The sequence below is a fragment of the Cavia porcellus genome, unplaced genomic scaffold (genome assembly GCF_034190915.1).
Source record: "Cavia porcellus strain 051 isolate PalLab524CR breed Dunkin Hartley unplaced genomic scaffold, mCavPor4.1 scaffold_7, whole genome shotgun sequence".
Classification (NCBI taxonomy): domain Eukaryota; kingdom Metazoa; phylum Chordata; class Mammalia; order Rodentia; family Caviidae; genus Cavia; species Cavia porcellus.
In genome coordinates this window covers 28,799,110-28,812,833 of record NW_026947490.1, presented here as the reverse complement: position 1 = coordinate 28,812,833, position 13,724 = coordinate 28,799,110, and the positions used below count along the sequence as shown (strand labels likewise).

Here is a 13,724-nt window from a genome sequence, read left to right as displayed (position 1 = left end):
TAGTATTGGACGCCTAAAAGAGGAGGCCAGGCTGGGGCCGGGGGCCGAACCCGGCAGCGGCGCGGGATATAAATAAGGATTCCAAGCCTCTGGCTTTCCTTTTGCAGAGAAGGTTTGAGGGGGTTCACTTTGGTTCTTTCGTCACCGTTGAGTGAGTGCAGCGAGCTTTGCGGCCTAGAGCGCATGTGCGAGGAGCCTGGCGTTCAACGGAAGCAGCCACGTTGCGAGGGCACGAATCCGCATGCTCCCTCAGATTGAGCTTGGGTTTCTCCCGCGGGAGAGTGGAAGCTCCTGGGGTAGGAGAGCCCCGGCCCGAATTAGGCAGCCCGGGACGCTCTCTCCCTCTGTCCGCGCCATGTCGGCTGCACGCCGCCCGGGCCTCTTGACCATTTTGGGGGCGAGAGTGAGGTCAGCAGGGGCGTGGTAGTGGATTCGTCAGGAGGATTTCCAGTCCAGTGCTGGCCACGGGCTCTCAGATCTTTAGGAAACCGCTGCTGGGTTTTTTTGCCCTCCCGTTTGTGGGAAGCTGGCTTGTTTGTGCAAGTGAAACAGGCTCTGATGGAAAGGGCCCAGTGTGCGCGTTTTCCTGTAGAACGGGAAGAAAACATAAGGCTACCAAGGAACCAGCGAGTCTCCAAGTGAATTACAGGGTTGTTTCTGCGAACCAGGTAGGAGCAGACTTGGCAGACGAGGCCTGTGTTCAATCCTGACAGTCATTGTTGTTAGAATCGGTGTTAATAGCCGGGCGTGGTGGCTCACGCCTGTAATCCCAGCACTCGGAAGGCTGAGGTGGGAGGATCGTTGCGAGTTCGAGACCAGCCTGGGCTACAAAGTGAGCTCGAGGCCAGCCTGTACTGCATAGCGAGACCCCGTCTCAAAAAAGAGAATCAGTGTTAATAACTTTTTTTTGGCATAAATCATTGAGGATGTCACGACCCAGCCCAAAGCTATCACATCTTGGCTTTGTTTTTTACTAGAACAGTACCTTTTCTCCTCGTTTCTTTGAGGACGTAATTTCTCAGCAGCCTTCACACAGTGAAGCCAGAACAGGCAAACACCAGGGTTCTTTTCCCGCAGTGGGTGTGGAGCGCAGCCCATGGGGGCGGGGGGGGGGACTCCCCTCTGATACTGGGGCTGTTGAGGTCTTCTGGTGTGTGTTTGTGTGCTCTCTTCACTTGGCATGTGTCTGTCCCTGAAGGCAAGTGGATCTGGTTTCAAAGAGGCTGAGGGGACCCCCCATGATGTCCAGCACTGGGCTCTGATCCATGAGGATACAGTGCCCCCCAGGACCTTTGACACCTGGGGGTCTGAAGGGCCCCAGTATTGGTGTTCTGTGTCCATGGACTACACCCACACACGCCCTTAGCAGGTACTTTTGTTACAGGTGTCTCTAATAGCCGTTTGCCGTCTCCCCATCGAGGTAAGAACCCCTGCTTTCACTGCTGGTCACTCCGCATTTAAAAATATTTCACCCTCATCTTGGTCAACAGTAGGAGAGGTGTATGGGTCCTGAGTTTATGTGCCAACAATTGCACTTAGAATTTGCATAAAAAAACTGTCTCAAGGCTGTGGAAACCACGTTAATTAGACCTGGATTCAGATCCCTACCCTCCCTTTTTTAGACCTGGAGATGCTGAGAGGTGACCTCCTGAGCCTGTCAGGAGGGCATGAGCAAATCCTTCATACAGGGACGGGGATGGTTCCTAACCTTCAGAGGGAAAGATTAATACATGGGATGGAAAAAGTGTCATACAAACCTAGTTTTCAAAATCCTGACAGTAGTGTTGGGACAGAGACAAAATGAGTTTGACCACTGCAGTCGGTCGCATGGTGGGTTTTTTTTTTTTTTTTTTTTTTTGTCTTTTTCCTTTTTATCGGTACGGGGTGGAACTCACAACTGCCTGCTTGCAAGGCAGGTGCTTATGCCGCTGAGCTAAATCCCCAGCCCCTGCATGGTGGCTTTTGTGAGCTGAATGTGCCGAGTACCCAAGTGAGGCTTAGTTGGGTCCCAGTGAATCAACTATTTGAATGTTACTAAAAAGCAGCCATGGATATACACAGTGAGCAATGGAAAGTGAGAGGGTTTTTGCTGCTGTTTGAAAGAGCTGGGTTGGGAGACAGTTACATGTGTTAGAAAAAAAGGACACTGGGAGGGTTCCCTCTGTGGCTAGGGTGCACAGAGCAGGGGGGACAGCGGCCTTGAGAAAGGGCATCCTCTGCAGCTGCCAGGCTAGGGAGTTCCTAGAGGAGGTGCCAGTTGGGGCACTGGTTGCTGGGTGAGTGGTGGTTGTCATTTTATTTAGTGGCAGCAACAATAGATGGCACACAATACATGGGGTATTTATGGTTGCCAACTGGTAGTGAATGCTTGTTAAGAACAAACTGCAGGGTGGAACCGGATGGGAGCCATGGCCTGGTCACTTTCTGGCGTCATTCTCTGCATGGCTTGTGCTATATCCTGCAGGTGGCAGGGGCTGGGGATTTAGCTCAGCGGCATAAGCGCCTGCCTTGCAAGCAGGCAGTCTTGAGTTCAATCCCCGGTACAGATAAAAAGGAAAAAGACCAAAAAAAAAAGACTGCAGGTGGCCCTGGGACCTATGGGGCTAGTGAGCAGCAGGGTCCCTGTGATGTCCAGCACTGGGCTCTGACCATCTGAGGACATGGTGCCTCCTGGGACCTTTGACACCTAGGAGTCTGAGGAGCCCTGGCTCCAGAGAGGGGCGGGGTGATGTGGTTTCCCTGCACCCCACCAGTCTCTTCCCCCACCCACAGCCGATCTTCTTGAAGCTGAAAGTTCCCACCTGTGCAACTGCGGGTAAGGGTAAGGGGAGCGGGACCCTGATGCTAGGTGAGCGGTGCACTCCCCAGAAAGCCCTCACTCAGGGCTATGCCTGGGGCCTCTGTGATGTCCAGCACTGGGCTCCGAGCTCTGTGAGGACATGGTGCCCCCCGGGACCTTTGACACCCGGGGGTCTGAGGGGCCCCACTCCAGGGAGATGCTGGGGTGGGTAGTGGCCCTTTCTGCTTCCCAGTGCCCTCTCTCTCTGTCGCCCCCACAGCTTCTGAAGCAGCACTCCCGAGGGGCCTTGCCTCTGGGCCGGCGTGACCGGGACTGAGCAAGCACTAGCATCCACCCAAGCCAGCTGGGGAGAGCTCACCATCACCCCTATCCTGCTGGTGTGCAGTCGGGCCAGACCCTGTCCTTGAATCGAGAGCTGGGGCTGCCGAAGGCCTGGCCCTGGTGCCAGGAGTCCGACCCTCCGCAGATACGTCCAGTGCACTGTCCTGCTCTTCTGGCCCTTGACCTGGGGGGTGGGTGGGCAGCATCTTCCATGTCTGCCTTGAGCTGCCCTCACCCTGCCTTGCAGCAACGACCACCTGCTATTGAAGGAAGTGACCTGTGAGTGACCAGGCCCACCCACAAGGACCTCTTAGACTGGGTGCTGTCTCACACCCGCCCCAGGAGAGGGTGGATGAGCAGCTCGAAGACCTTGTAGGGCTGCACCTGGAAGAGGCCTTTCCTGTGTGTCCACCCCTGGAGCCCCACTGCCCCACTAGGGTGTGCTGTCTGCTGCATTCAGCCCTGCCACAGGGCTGAGCTATAGACCCCTCTGGTCCCCAAGGTGAAAGCATCTTAAGTTCTCACTTTTAAAAGTTTTTTAATGCGTGTTCTTAATCCTTGTCCTGATGGACACCAGCCTCAGCAGGCTCATCTACCTCTTTAACAGCTTGCCTCTCACAGCCCTATCTGGCTCTTTGTCTGGTTTTTTCTTGCGGGTGGTTCCCCTCCCTCTGCGAGCCAGCTTTGGGGCGCGCTGACCCCTCCCAGCGGCTCTGGCCATCCCCGGGCCTGGGTCCCGGGGGATCTGCACAAACAGGGTTCCGACGACTCTGCTGTCACAGGCACTGCTAAATGGGTGCTGTGCCCTTCCTGAGCCGAGGTGTTTGGTGCGGTCCGTGTGCAGGCGGGGTGCCGGTCCGGGCCGGGGTGTGCGGCAGTCTGATGAGGAAGGGTGGGCCTGAAGTAGCCATCAAGAGGGCCAAGCCCTGAGCCCACCACAGTTGCTGGGGCCTGGCCACCACCCTCCACTTTGGGGGGCCCGTGGCTGGGGAGTGAGCACTGAACTGGGCAGCAGAGGTAGGGGAGCTGCGGTCCAGGGTTAACGTCGAAGCAGGTGCAGGCCGGGAAGGGAGACCTGGCTGTCTGCCGGCTGTTGTCCACTAGGACCTGGTCATGGTGGGCACCTGAGCCTTCCTTACTCTTTTCCACCACTGGGGATCAAACTCACGACTGTGTGCTTGCAAAGCAGGCATTTATGCCACAGAACTAAATCCCCAGACCTTTTTGGTTTTTTCTTCCTGACTTTGAGTCTAGGTCAATGTGGTCAAGGGTTCCTGTCTTGGCCACTGCCCCTCCGTAGCCACAGGAGTTTCCATGCCTGGCCCCTGGGGCCACCTGGATGCCTGGATCTCACTGCCATTTGCAGGGTTAGTCCTGCTAAGGGAGTTGCATGTAGGGACTCAACATGGCTGCATAGGCCACAGTACAGTGCAGAAATGCCCATCTCGTGTACAAGTGTGTGTGTGCAGCCTCCTCTGCCCTCCAGGCCAGGGAGCCCACCTGGCCCTCGCCCCCACGCATACAGACAGTCACAAGCCAGGAGAGCAGGTGAGCACACATGTTGGGTCCAGTGTCTGCTAGGCAAGGGCTGCCCCATTCCCACTCACACTGTCCCCCCCAGGGCCCGCAGGCAGCTGGGTCTCCAGGCCAGGAGGCCCAGCCCCAGGCTGAGCACCGCCAGCACAGCCACAGCTCCAGCCAGCAGGGGCACTGTGGCGGCTGTGGGGAGAACAGGGGGGTCATGACTCCCAGGTCCCAGGGACCCCTTGTTCCCTTCCCAGTGCAGAGGGCTGTCACCTGGGGCAGTGGCAGGCCTAGAAGAGCCATGGCAAATGGCCCCACGGGCCGGAGGCCTGGCGGGAGCTGTCAGCTGGCGAAAGCGCCCTAGCAGGCAGGGCGCAGGACACCCAGGAACACTGAGGGACAGGGGTGGACGGTGGGTTTCATTGCGGTAGAAGAGGGAGATGGTGATGTTCCTGGAGGGAGAGAGGAGCAGGTGCCAGCTGCGGCTAGAGGTGGGGCAGCACCGTCTTACATGTGCAGGTGTCCTGAGGCCACAACCTCTGCCCACCCCTGCCAGTCCCCTAGGGTCCTCTGGCTGCTGCCCCTTCCTCACCCTCCATCTTCATCTTCCAGGTCCCCGACATAGCTCCGGAACTCGAAGCCGAGACAGGCAGCGTAGGGTGGGGTGTGCCCGTCGTAGAGGCCCAAGGCCCCGTACAAAGCCAGCAGTGTGCTATCATGCTAGGGATGGACACAGGGCTGAGACCAGGCTCCTCTCCCGTTGGACCCCAGGGCATTGAGAGCCAAAGCTGTTGCACTGAACCCCACCCTGATGGCAGGCCCATCCTCTTCTGGTGCCATGCAACAGATGGGTCACCATGTCCTCCCAGAGGAGCTGGCTGCTCTGCTCAGATCCCCTTACCCACCCCCTTCTGGAGCTGACTCCTACTGAGAGGATCCAACTGGGACTCAGAGATAGGGCTGTGAGTTGAAGTTCCATTGGGGCCACAGACTGGGCACCCAAACTACCACTTCCCTAACCCTGTACCATGAAGGGCCAGCCTCTAAGGACTCACAGCTGAGTACAGGACCATCCTGAGGGGCAGCCCCAGGCTCTGGACCCGGGAGAAGTTGGCCAGGATGGCATCCAGCAGAATCCCTGAGGGGACAGAAGTAGAGGGTCAGGACCCACTGGAGACAGATACCCTGCCCTACACCCCAGCTGCAGAAACCATGCCTTACCCCCAGTCAGCTGGGCCTTCTCTGCTGCCCGAGGTGGCCCCACATGGGCCCTGATGTCCAATGCTGAGATCTGGCCAAGCGTGCTCAGGACATCCGGGGAGGCCCAGGGTGGGAGGGGAAGGCCATGGGCTCGCTGGGGAGACAAGACATGGGAGATCCCCAACCACCTCCCCCACACCCTGATGCCCCACACCCCGCCCCTAAGCCCTCATTGGCCAGTTCTGATCAGAGTCCCAGTGCCTGGAACAGTAATGACTCCTGGACAAAGGCAGTGACCTTGCTAGGCCTCCAGGAGCCCCTGTCCAAAGCCAGTAATGCTTTGGATCTCAGCCAGCCTGGATTTTAGAGGAGCCCCCGTGCAGGAGGGGCTTCCCTCCCAACGGGGACAAAAGTGTCATCCTTAGGGAATTAACCTGTTTAATAGCCACTACACTTTGGGGCATTGCTGTCACCATTACAGATGGAGAAACAGGCACGGGGGTTAAACCATCTGCAAGTGGCAGACCAAAGTCTTGAACCCATGCAGTAGAGGGCTCACCTGACAGATCAATGTGTCCAGAACCTTCCAGGCCTTCCGGAGCGGCTCCCCCACCAGTGTCAGCCCTGTGAAGTTGCTGAGGCGACTCAGGAAGTCCTGAGGGTGGGAGTGGGGTGAGCCCTGAGCAGGCAACACCCCAACCCCAACCCCACCCTGGCCCGAGCCTGCTCACCGTCCAGCCCTCCACTGCCTCCTGGTACTCGGCTGCCTCCGTGGACTCCCGCAGCAGCTCCTGGTACCGGGGACAGCTGCGCATGGGGAACCTCAGCAGCTGGGGGAAACTGAGGCTCAGGGATGACGGCAGCATGCTGGGTCTCCCAGCCAGCCAGGAGTTGGGTTTCCGGGGTGCCCGTTTCTGTCCCAGTTTCCTGGAGCCAGCACTGTGCAGGGCAGTGGCTTGCTGCCCCAGCCATCCCGGGCTCCTGAGGTGGTACCCCAGGCCCAGCACCACCCACCCCCTCCACCCATGTCCCCTGGTCTGCCCACCTCTATTCCCCCTCCCTACCCAGCCCCCTGACCTTATCCTCAGCCACGGGCACTGTGTGCACAGGGATGGGCCTCCAGTCAGCCTCCGAGCCCCTGGGGGACGCCTCGGGGAAAAGCCCAGCCAGGATGGCCTGGGCACTCTCCAGCGTGCGGTCGAAGTCCGTGCTGCGGATGTACACCTGGGGCCCAGGGTGGGCATGGGCAGAGGGGACATCGGTGGGTGGGACTGACCCATCAGAAGCTTCAGGTGCAGTCAGGGTGGGAGGGTGGGGTCAAAGGTCAGGCACAGGGGCTCAAAACTCGGAGATTTGGGTGGTAGCAAGGGCATTTTGGAGGTCCCAAGTTAGACTGGGTTGGGGGGGGGGGCGCCTGTGTGGCCATGAAGGTTAGAAAAGCTCAGCATCGGTGGGGATGGAGGTGGGAGGTCACTGCACAGCATGGCTGAAGGAAAAAGACCAGGATCAGCCACTGTCATGGGAGGCAGGAGTCAGAGGTCAGGGAACCGATCCTACTGAGAAGGCAGAGAGGGGACCAGGAGTCAGCTTGACAGCCTAGGAGTCAGAATTGGGGCAGGGACTGGGGACGGAGGATAGAAGACCAGTGAGGGTTAGAGGCTGGAGCTTAGGAGGCCTGGCCGGAGCTGGCTGAAGTTGAGATGTAGGCAGAGGTCTACAGAGAAGGTTAGAGTTCATGGTTTCAGGTCGAGCCAGGTGCTGGCTGAGCTGAGGTAAAAGGACAGCATGGGGTCATTGATGACCAGAGGGATGCAGGGCAGAGATCAAAAGTGGGCCCCAGGGAGGACAGGATACTGAGCTGTACCTCCTCCCGCCGGTATTCAGGGCTCAGGAAGGCCTTGTAGCGCCTCCGCAGGAAGCGGCCCAGCTCCAGCTGCTGTTGAACTCCCTCCTGGGGACACAGCGGGCTGGGTGACTGTCCCGCCCCACCCGCCTGCCCCCCTGGACCCCCAGGCTCTCACCCCTCACCTCGGTCAGCTGGCCCAGGCCTCTTGGCCATAGGGTGGAGGCGGCGTCCTTGTGCGGGTCAGTGGGGTAGGAGGCCAGTGGGGCTCGGTCGCCATGGCGGAACACCTGGGGACACAGACCTGATCAGTGCCAGGGACCGGGCAGATGGGTGGGCAGGGTGGGGGCCTCTCAGCTCACCAGAGCCACAAACACCAGGGGTCCGTCCAACAGAGCCCGGGGCAGCAGCAGAAGCAGAAGCAGGAGCAGCCCGGCCGTGTGGCCCCCACAGCCCTGCCTGGCCATCATCACAGGGCCTAGACGCTGAGCTCAGCCCGTCTGTGCCCAGCCTCACCTGCTCATTTACTCTGGCCCGGCCCCTCCAGGGGCACAGGCCCCAGCATGCCCCCACCTCTCGTGCTCCGCATGCCTGCCCGCCATTAACCCTTTTAGCCTCCATGCCTGGCGCCGTGTAGGAGACGTCCACCCATCCCTACCACCTTCACCACCTTCACTGTGCTGATGGGGAAACTGATGCACGGGGGCCAGGTGACCCGATCAGGAAACAGGCAGTGGCAATGCTCAGACTAGAGCCCCACACTTTTAACCTGGATGAGAGCCAGGAGGATGCCCGCCCAGCCCCGTGGCCACAGCCTTTGCTCCCCTCCTGCTCTGAATCTCTACCTTCTTCCAGTACCCCGAATCCCACAGCAGGTCAAACCCAGCAGGGCCTGGTGGTTCAAATCCCAGCTTCGCCACATACAGGCTGTGTGACTCTGGGCACCTCTCTGTGCCTCAGTTTCCAAAGTGGGTTAGATGAGAGCCAGTGCAGCCACAGTGGGAGAGCAGAGGTCCGTGGGGAAGGCTGCTGAGGAGTCTCGGACTGACTGCTGCGTGACAAACAGCCCAGGCTGGTCTTGAACTTGCAACAATCCTCCTGCCTCAGCCTCTGAGCGCTGGCATCACAGGTGTGCGGCACCACACCCAGTCCCATGGGGTCCTTCCAGCCGCACTTGGCCGGTCTGGTCGGGCTGTCATGGGATCGAGGAGGCCGCCCCAGGTTCACAGGAGGCACACGTCTTTACATACATGTTCACAGTGACATCACACCAGCCCTGCGCTCCCCTGCCCACCTGGCTGAGGTAACCTCTCCTGCCTCCTTTTTCCCATTACTTTCTTTTTGCCTGACAGCCTCTTTCTGTTCACCTGGCCTCCTCTCCCCCAGATACCCATCACAGCTGGCATCAATACCTTGCCCAGGACCACCTGTCCATCAGGTTTGTGGAAAGTCCACTGTGCTAAGCCAGCCGTGGTGGCACATGCCTGTAATCCCAGCATCTGGGAGGCTGAGGCAGGAGGATCACTACAAGTTTGAGAGCAGCCTGGGCCACAAAGTGAGCCCAAGACCTGCCTGAACTGCCTAGCAAGACCCTGTCTCAAAAAGACAAGAAAAAAAGAAGAAAGTCCACCATGCCGGCTGCTTCCTGATGGTCCTGACACCCAGACCTGACCCCAGTTGGCCCCCTGACCCACAGCGAGTGGTTGGAGGTCTGGACTCTAGTCCCCACTCGCCCCTGCCCCTAGAGAAATGGCCCCTCCACCCAGAATGCCCTTCCCCAGTTGCCATGGTCACCATTCTGGTCTCCTCGACAACCCCTTCAGTTCAGGCAGCTTCTCTCTGTCCTAGCTCAGAGGCCAGGGAAAGGGCGAGAGGTCCCCAGAGAGGGGCACTGAGGACCTATGGCTATGAACTTTCAGGAAGTGAGGAGGGTGGAGGGCAGGGGGAGGGAGGGCTGGAGGGGAGGGCCTGACCTCTGACCTCCCTCCCCAGAATGTGACTCTGGCCATTGCTGTCTTCACCATCCTCGCCTCCATCTACTTCTTCAACAAGGTGAGGGCCAGACAGGCGCAGTGTGGCCCCGGGGACCCAGTCTGTCTCCTGCCCCCCATGTTCAGCCCAGTCCCCGCACCTCTAACTCGGCCCCCTGTGCTCCCAGGCTCAGCAGTGACAGACGTCAGCTGACCTGTGCAGGGCCGGCCACCGCCCACCAGCACCATGACAGCAGCCCCTGAGACCAAATAAACGGAGCAGCAGCAGCACTGTGTCCTGTTCTCTGCCAAACAGGGTGGCCTGGGCCTGCTGCCCATGGAGGGGGGAGGCTGGGGTCTTCGGGAGGGGCCTGGGCTCAGCTGGGCTGAGGGCCCAGGAGCACCCCCACCCCAACTACAAGACTACAAAGGGATGAGGGGAAGAAAGTGACCACCTGGCACCGACCTTCTCTTATTGGCCCCAAAAGGCCACAGCAAGGGTGGAATAACATCACATTTGGGAATGGACTGTAAGTGTCCAAGTCTGTCCTTGTGGTCCCTCATCCATCACTTTCTTAACCACAGCAGCACATCTTCCTCTCTCTCCTCTTAGCAAACTCCTGTTCAACCTTCAAAACCTACCGTCAGGGCTTCTTAAAGAGAAGTGTCTGCAACCCCAGACAGGTGGTGTGCCTCAGCCCCTGATGGCTGCCCCCTTCCACTCTCTTTCTCCATCGGGCGTCCTGGGAGACCCCACAGGCTTTGCTTGAGGGTGCTTTAACTTCTCATCCACTAAGAAGCAATTTCATTTTCATTCAGAATCAGCTAAGATGGGCTCTGAAGAGAGAGACCATGAGTTTCCAGGAAAGGGGGCCCAAGAATTCAGATTAGGAGCACACTTCTTTTTTTTTTTTTTTTTTTTTTAATCGGTACCAGGAATCGAACTCACGACTGCCTGCTTGTGAGGCAGGCGCTTATGTCACTGAGCTAAATCCCCAGCCCCAGGAGCACACTTCTTGTAAAGCATGATTTTTCTCCTAGGTGAATGATGTTTTGGATTACAAACACTTCCTGCCAATAACTTAACAGCGCCCTGTTTAATTCTCAAGAAGTCCAGATTAGATGAAGCTTTGGTGCAAAACCAGAATTCGACACACGAGGGCGGTGTCGTACTGTTTCTCCGCCGCGTGTCCTCTGCGCTGGGGTCGCGCTCGGGAAACCTCAGCAGTGTGACCTGGGGACCTGGACGTCCCCCGCTTGTTATCCCTCCCGCGAGCCTCAGAGGGCCCTTTCCCCTCCATACAAGCCGCGATCCCCGCCCCCCCCCCCCGGGCAAGGAGCCCTGGGTGCCAGGCCAGAGGCCCCAGCCCTACCTGGCCTGGCAGTGGAGGCTCTGGACCTTGACTGCTTTTGGTGTTTTGAGACAGGGTCTTGCTCTGTAGCCCAGGCTGGGCCTGGACTCACTGTGGAGCCCAGGCCGGCTTCGATCCTCCTGCCTTAGCCTCCTGAGTGGTGGGATTACAAGGTGCACCACCACACCTGGCTGTTTTTGGTTTTTTACTCTGCCGTACAGAGGACTAAACTCAGGCCCTTCTCACTGAGCTACAGCCCCTGCCCCCTTTTTTTTTTTTAAATTTTGAGACAAAGTCTAGCCAAATCACTAAATTGTCCAGGTTAGGCTCAAACTTGTGATCCTCCTGCCTCGGCCTCCCAGAATGCTGGGATTTCCAGGCAAAGAAGTCTGGTTTGTTGTTGTTGTTGTTTTTTAACCCTACCTGCTTCCCGTGGCCCCTCATTGTCAAAGCATCCACATCCCTAAACCTTCACCCTGACCTTGCCCCAGCCTGGGATGTCGCCTCTTTCAGGGCCTTCCCCTAAGTCCCTCCCCTTAATATCCCCCCACCCCCATCCCCTTCCTCAGGCCGGGGCTAGGGGGAAGGGTGCGCTGTGAAAGACAAAGATAAAGGCAATTCTTGGGGGCTCCCCACCCACCCACCCACCACTCCCGCACAGGCTGGTCCCCTGGGAGCTGTGGCCCTAGCTCACATATGAATGGGGCTCCGCAGCCTGGGGGGGAGGCGGGGGACCCTGGGGAGCTTTTGAGAAACTGCGGGCCTGGACCGCTGACCGCAGCGCGGCGGCGGGCATCGATCCGGGTGCCAACGCTAATCTGCAGCCAGGCCTCAAGAGACCGAGGCCAGGAAGATGAAGACGGATCGCAGCCTGCGGAGCCCAGCGCTCCCCCCTCTCTAAGAGGCCGCATTGGAGGCTCGGCCTGGGCGGGCCGGTATCCCAGCACGCTGGGAGGCTGAGGCAGGAAGACAGAGAGGTGAAGCCCAGCCTGGGCAATTTATCTAGCTCTGTTCTGAAATTCAAACAACAGGACTGCGAAGGCTGTAGCTCAGCACTGAGGCCCGCAGTTTAGCACCCAGTACCTCCAGAAGAGAAGTGTGAGGCAATATGGTCTCGAAGCAAAAGCTTACCTTTAGAAATAACCTGGAAGGAAAACAAGGCAGCTTCCCAGGGCCAGCCAGGACAGGCGGGAAAGGGTTTTCACGCTGAGAAGATACGGCAGGGCGACACCCACCGAGCACCTGGTGGCACAGTGGCACCCCTGGGGCTAGAGCCCCTCCATGCATGGCACTGTCCACTCCTTGGTCCCAGCTGGGCACCAGGAGCCAGCTCAGTCCTGCAGGGCACAGCTGTCATCCCAGCACTCAGGAGGCTGAAGCAGGAGGATCACCACAAGCTCAAGGACCCAAGTCTAAGCAGCTTCAAGGGCTGCTTGTGAAGGTTCAGGCCCACTGAGGTGGTGGCGGCTGAGGAGGGCCAGGACCCCATCGGTTCCTTTCCCAGTCCTGGTTCCCTAGCTCAGTTGAATCCCATGGGAGGGGTCCTCATGGCTTGAGTCCAGCCTGGCCTTGAACTCATAGTGATCCTCCTGCCTCAACCTCCCAAGAGCTGGGATGGCAGGCACGCGCCACCACTCACCACACTCATGGAAGGACAGTGTCTGACACGGGCACTGCTGGAACCCAGGGCAACTTGGGTAGCAGCTGCTGCTGCGTAAGACCCTTGGGCTGGGTTTAAGGGGCCGCGGCACAGGCTGGGTGGATTTCAGGCTGATAATGTGTTTTTCAACTTTGGACAGAGCTGCCCTCTGCAGGCGGAGCAGGGCGTGGCCAGAGCCTTGCAGCCTGCAGACCCAGCGCCAGGAGGCTTCGGCCCCTCTGGGGCATCTGTAAGTCAGAGCCTGAGTCACGCTTCTTATCCAAAACAGTGAAGGGCCGACTGTCCCAGGAGAAAACACAAATGGTGCTTTTGGCCAGCGGCAGGCGGAGGCACGGGAGGCACCTCTCTGTGGTGGTCTCTGTGTCATGACCAAGTCTCCACTGGGATGGGGCGGGCCCCTCATCTCCCCACCAGGTTCCGAACTGTGTCTGTATCTGCTCCCCACATGTCTGCACCCAGGGCCCCCCAGCCTCTGCCCAAATGGACAGGGTCGGCCTGTCCGGCTCCCTGTCCCGTGAGTGCGCATGTGCGTGTCTCACCTCCTCTCCCAGCCTTGACCTCTGTCTGCCTGTGATGCCCTGTGATGCCACCTTGCATCTCCTGCCTGAGGCCCCTCCCTGCCCCTTCCCACCGCGGCCCCCTCTCTCTGCCCCCCCCAGTCTCTGTCTCCTCTGCCTTTCTCCATAGCCTCTGGCTGCATCCCAGCTCCACCCAGCCTGGGGGGGGGAGTTGCAGAGAGGAGGTGGCCTCCCCACGCCCCCACTGTCCGTGGTCCCCCAGGATGGTCCTTTCAGCCTCCACCAGGAGGCTCAGCCTCGTCCCCAGGGCCCTGCCCCACCGTGTCCTCTTCACCTCCCCAGAGCTGCACCCAGGGGCAGCTGCAGCTGGAGCCTGAGGGCACTGTCTCCACCACCAGCACCCCAGCGGCAGGTGACGCAGTCCATGGTCCCCAGCAGGCCAAGCACAGGTCAGAGCAGCAGTGCCCAGGTAGGGGTCCCCACCAGACAGTGGACAGTGCTCAGCACCCTGGGGGACCCCGAGTCCCAGCACTAGC

At 59.1% G+C, this 13,724-nt stretch overlaps 1 protein-coding gene, 2 long non-coding RNA genes and 3 other non-coding genes across 6 annotated transcripts; 5 read left to right on the top strand and 1 right to left on the bottom strand.

The window, feature by feature from the left end:
* The first annotated feature begins 101 nt into the window (after positions 1-101).
* LOC111755542 (uncharacterized) lies at positions 102-3,747 on the top strand. Its single transcript, XR_002790100.2, has 4 exons — positions 102-668; positions 1,385-1,420; positions 2,773-2,815; positions 3,060-3,747. It is a non-coding gene; the product is annotated as an uncharacterized LOC111755542 (long non-coding RNA).
* Positions 1,231-1,318, top strand: LOC111755570 (small nucleolar RNA SNORD88). The gene has a single exon (XR_002790123.2). It is a non-coding gene; the product is annotated as a small nucleolar RNA SNORD88 (small nucleolar RNA).
* Positions 2,617-2,705, top strand: LOC111755569 (small nucleolar RNA SNORD88). Its single transcript, XR_002790122.2, has one exon. It is a non-coding gene; the product is annotated as a small nucleolar RNA SNORD88 (small nucleolar RNA).
* On the top strand, positions 2,895-2,984 carry LOC111755568 (small nucleolar RNA SNORD88). The gene has a single exon (XR_002790121.1). It is a non-coding gene; the product is annotated as a small nucleolar RNA SNORD88 (small nucleolar RNA).
* A 918-nt stretch (positions 3,748-4,665) lies between the features above and the next one.
* On the bottom strand, positions 4,666-8,300 carry Acp4 (acid phosphatase 4). The gene is made up of 11 exons (XM_063253208.1): positions 8,051-8,300; positions 7,874-7,978; positions 7,710-7,796; positions 6,923-7,069; positions 6,577-6,675; positions 6,405-6,500; positions 5,867-5,999; positions 5,701-5,783; positions 5,238-5,365; positions 4,919-5,097; positions 4,666-4,840 (listed from the first exon to the last, which is right to left on the bottom strand). The coding sequence occupies exons 1-11, from the start codon at positions 8,156-8,158 to the stop codon at positions 4,725-4,727; spliced, it is 1,281 nt and encodes a 426-aa protein (XP_063109278.1). The 5' UTR covers positions 8,159-8,300; the 3' UTR covers positions 4,666-4,724.
* Positions 8,301-9,479: 1,179 nt separating this feature from the next.
* LOC134476899 (uncharacterized) lies at positions 9,480-9,946 on the top strand. Its single transcript, XR_010048689.1, has 3 exons — positions 9,480-9,610; positions 9,681-9,740; positions 9,847-9,946. It is a non-coding gene; the product is annotated as an uncharacterized LOC134476899 (long non-coding RNA).
* Positions 9,947-13,724: the final 3,778 nt, after the last annotated feature.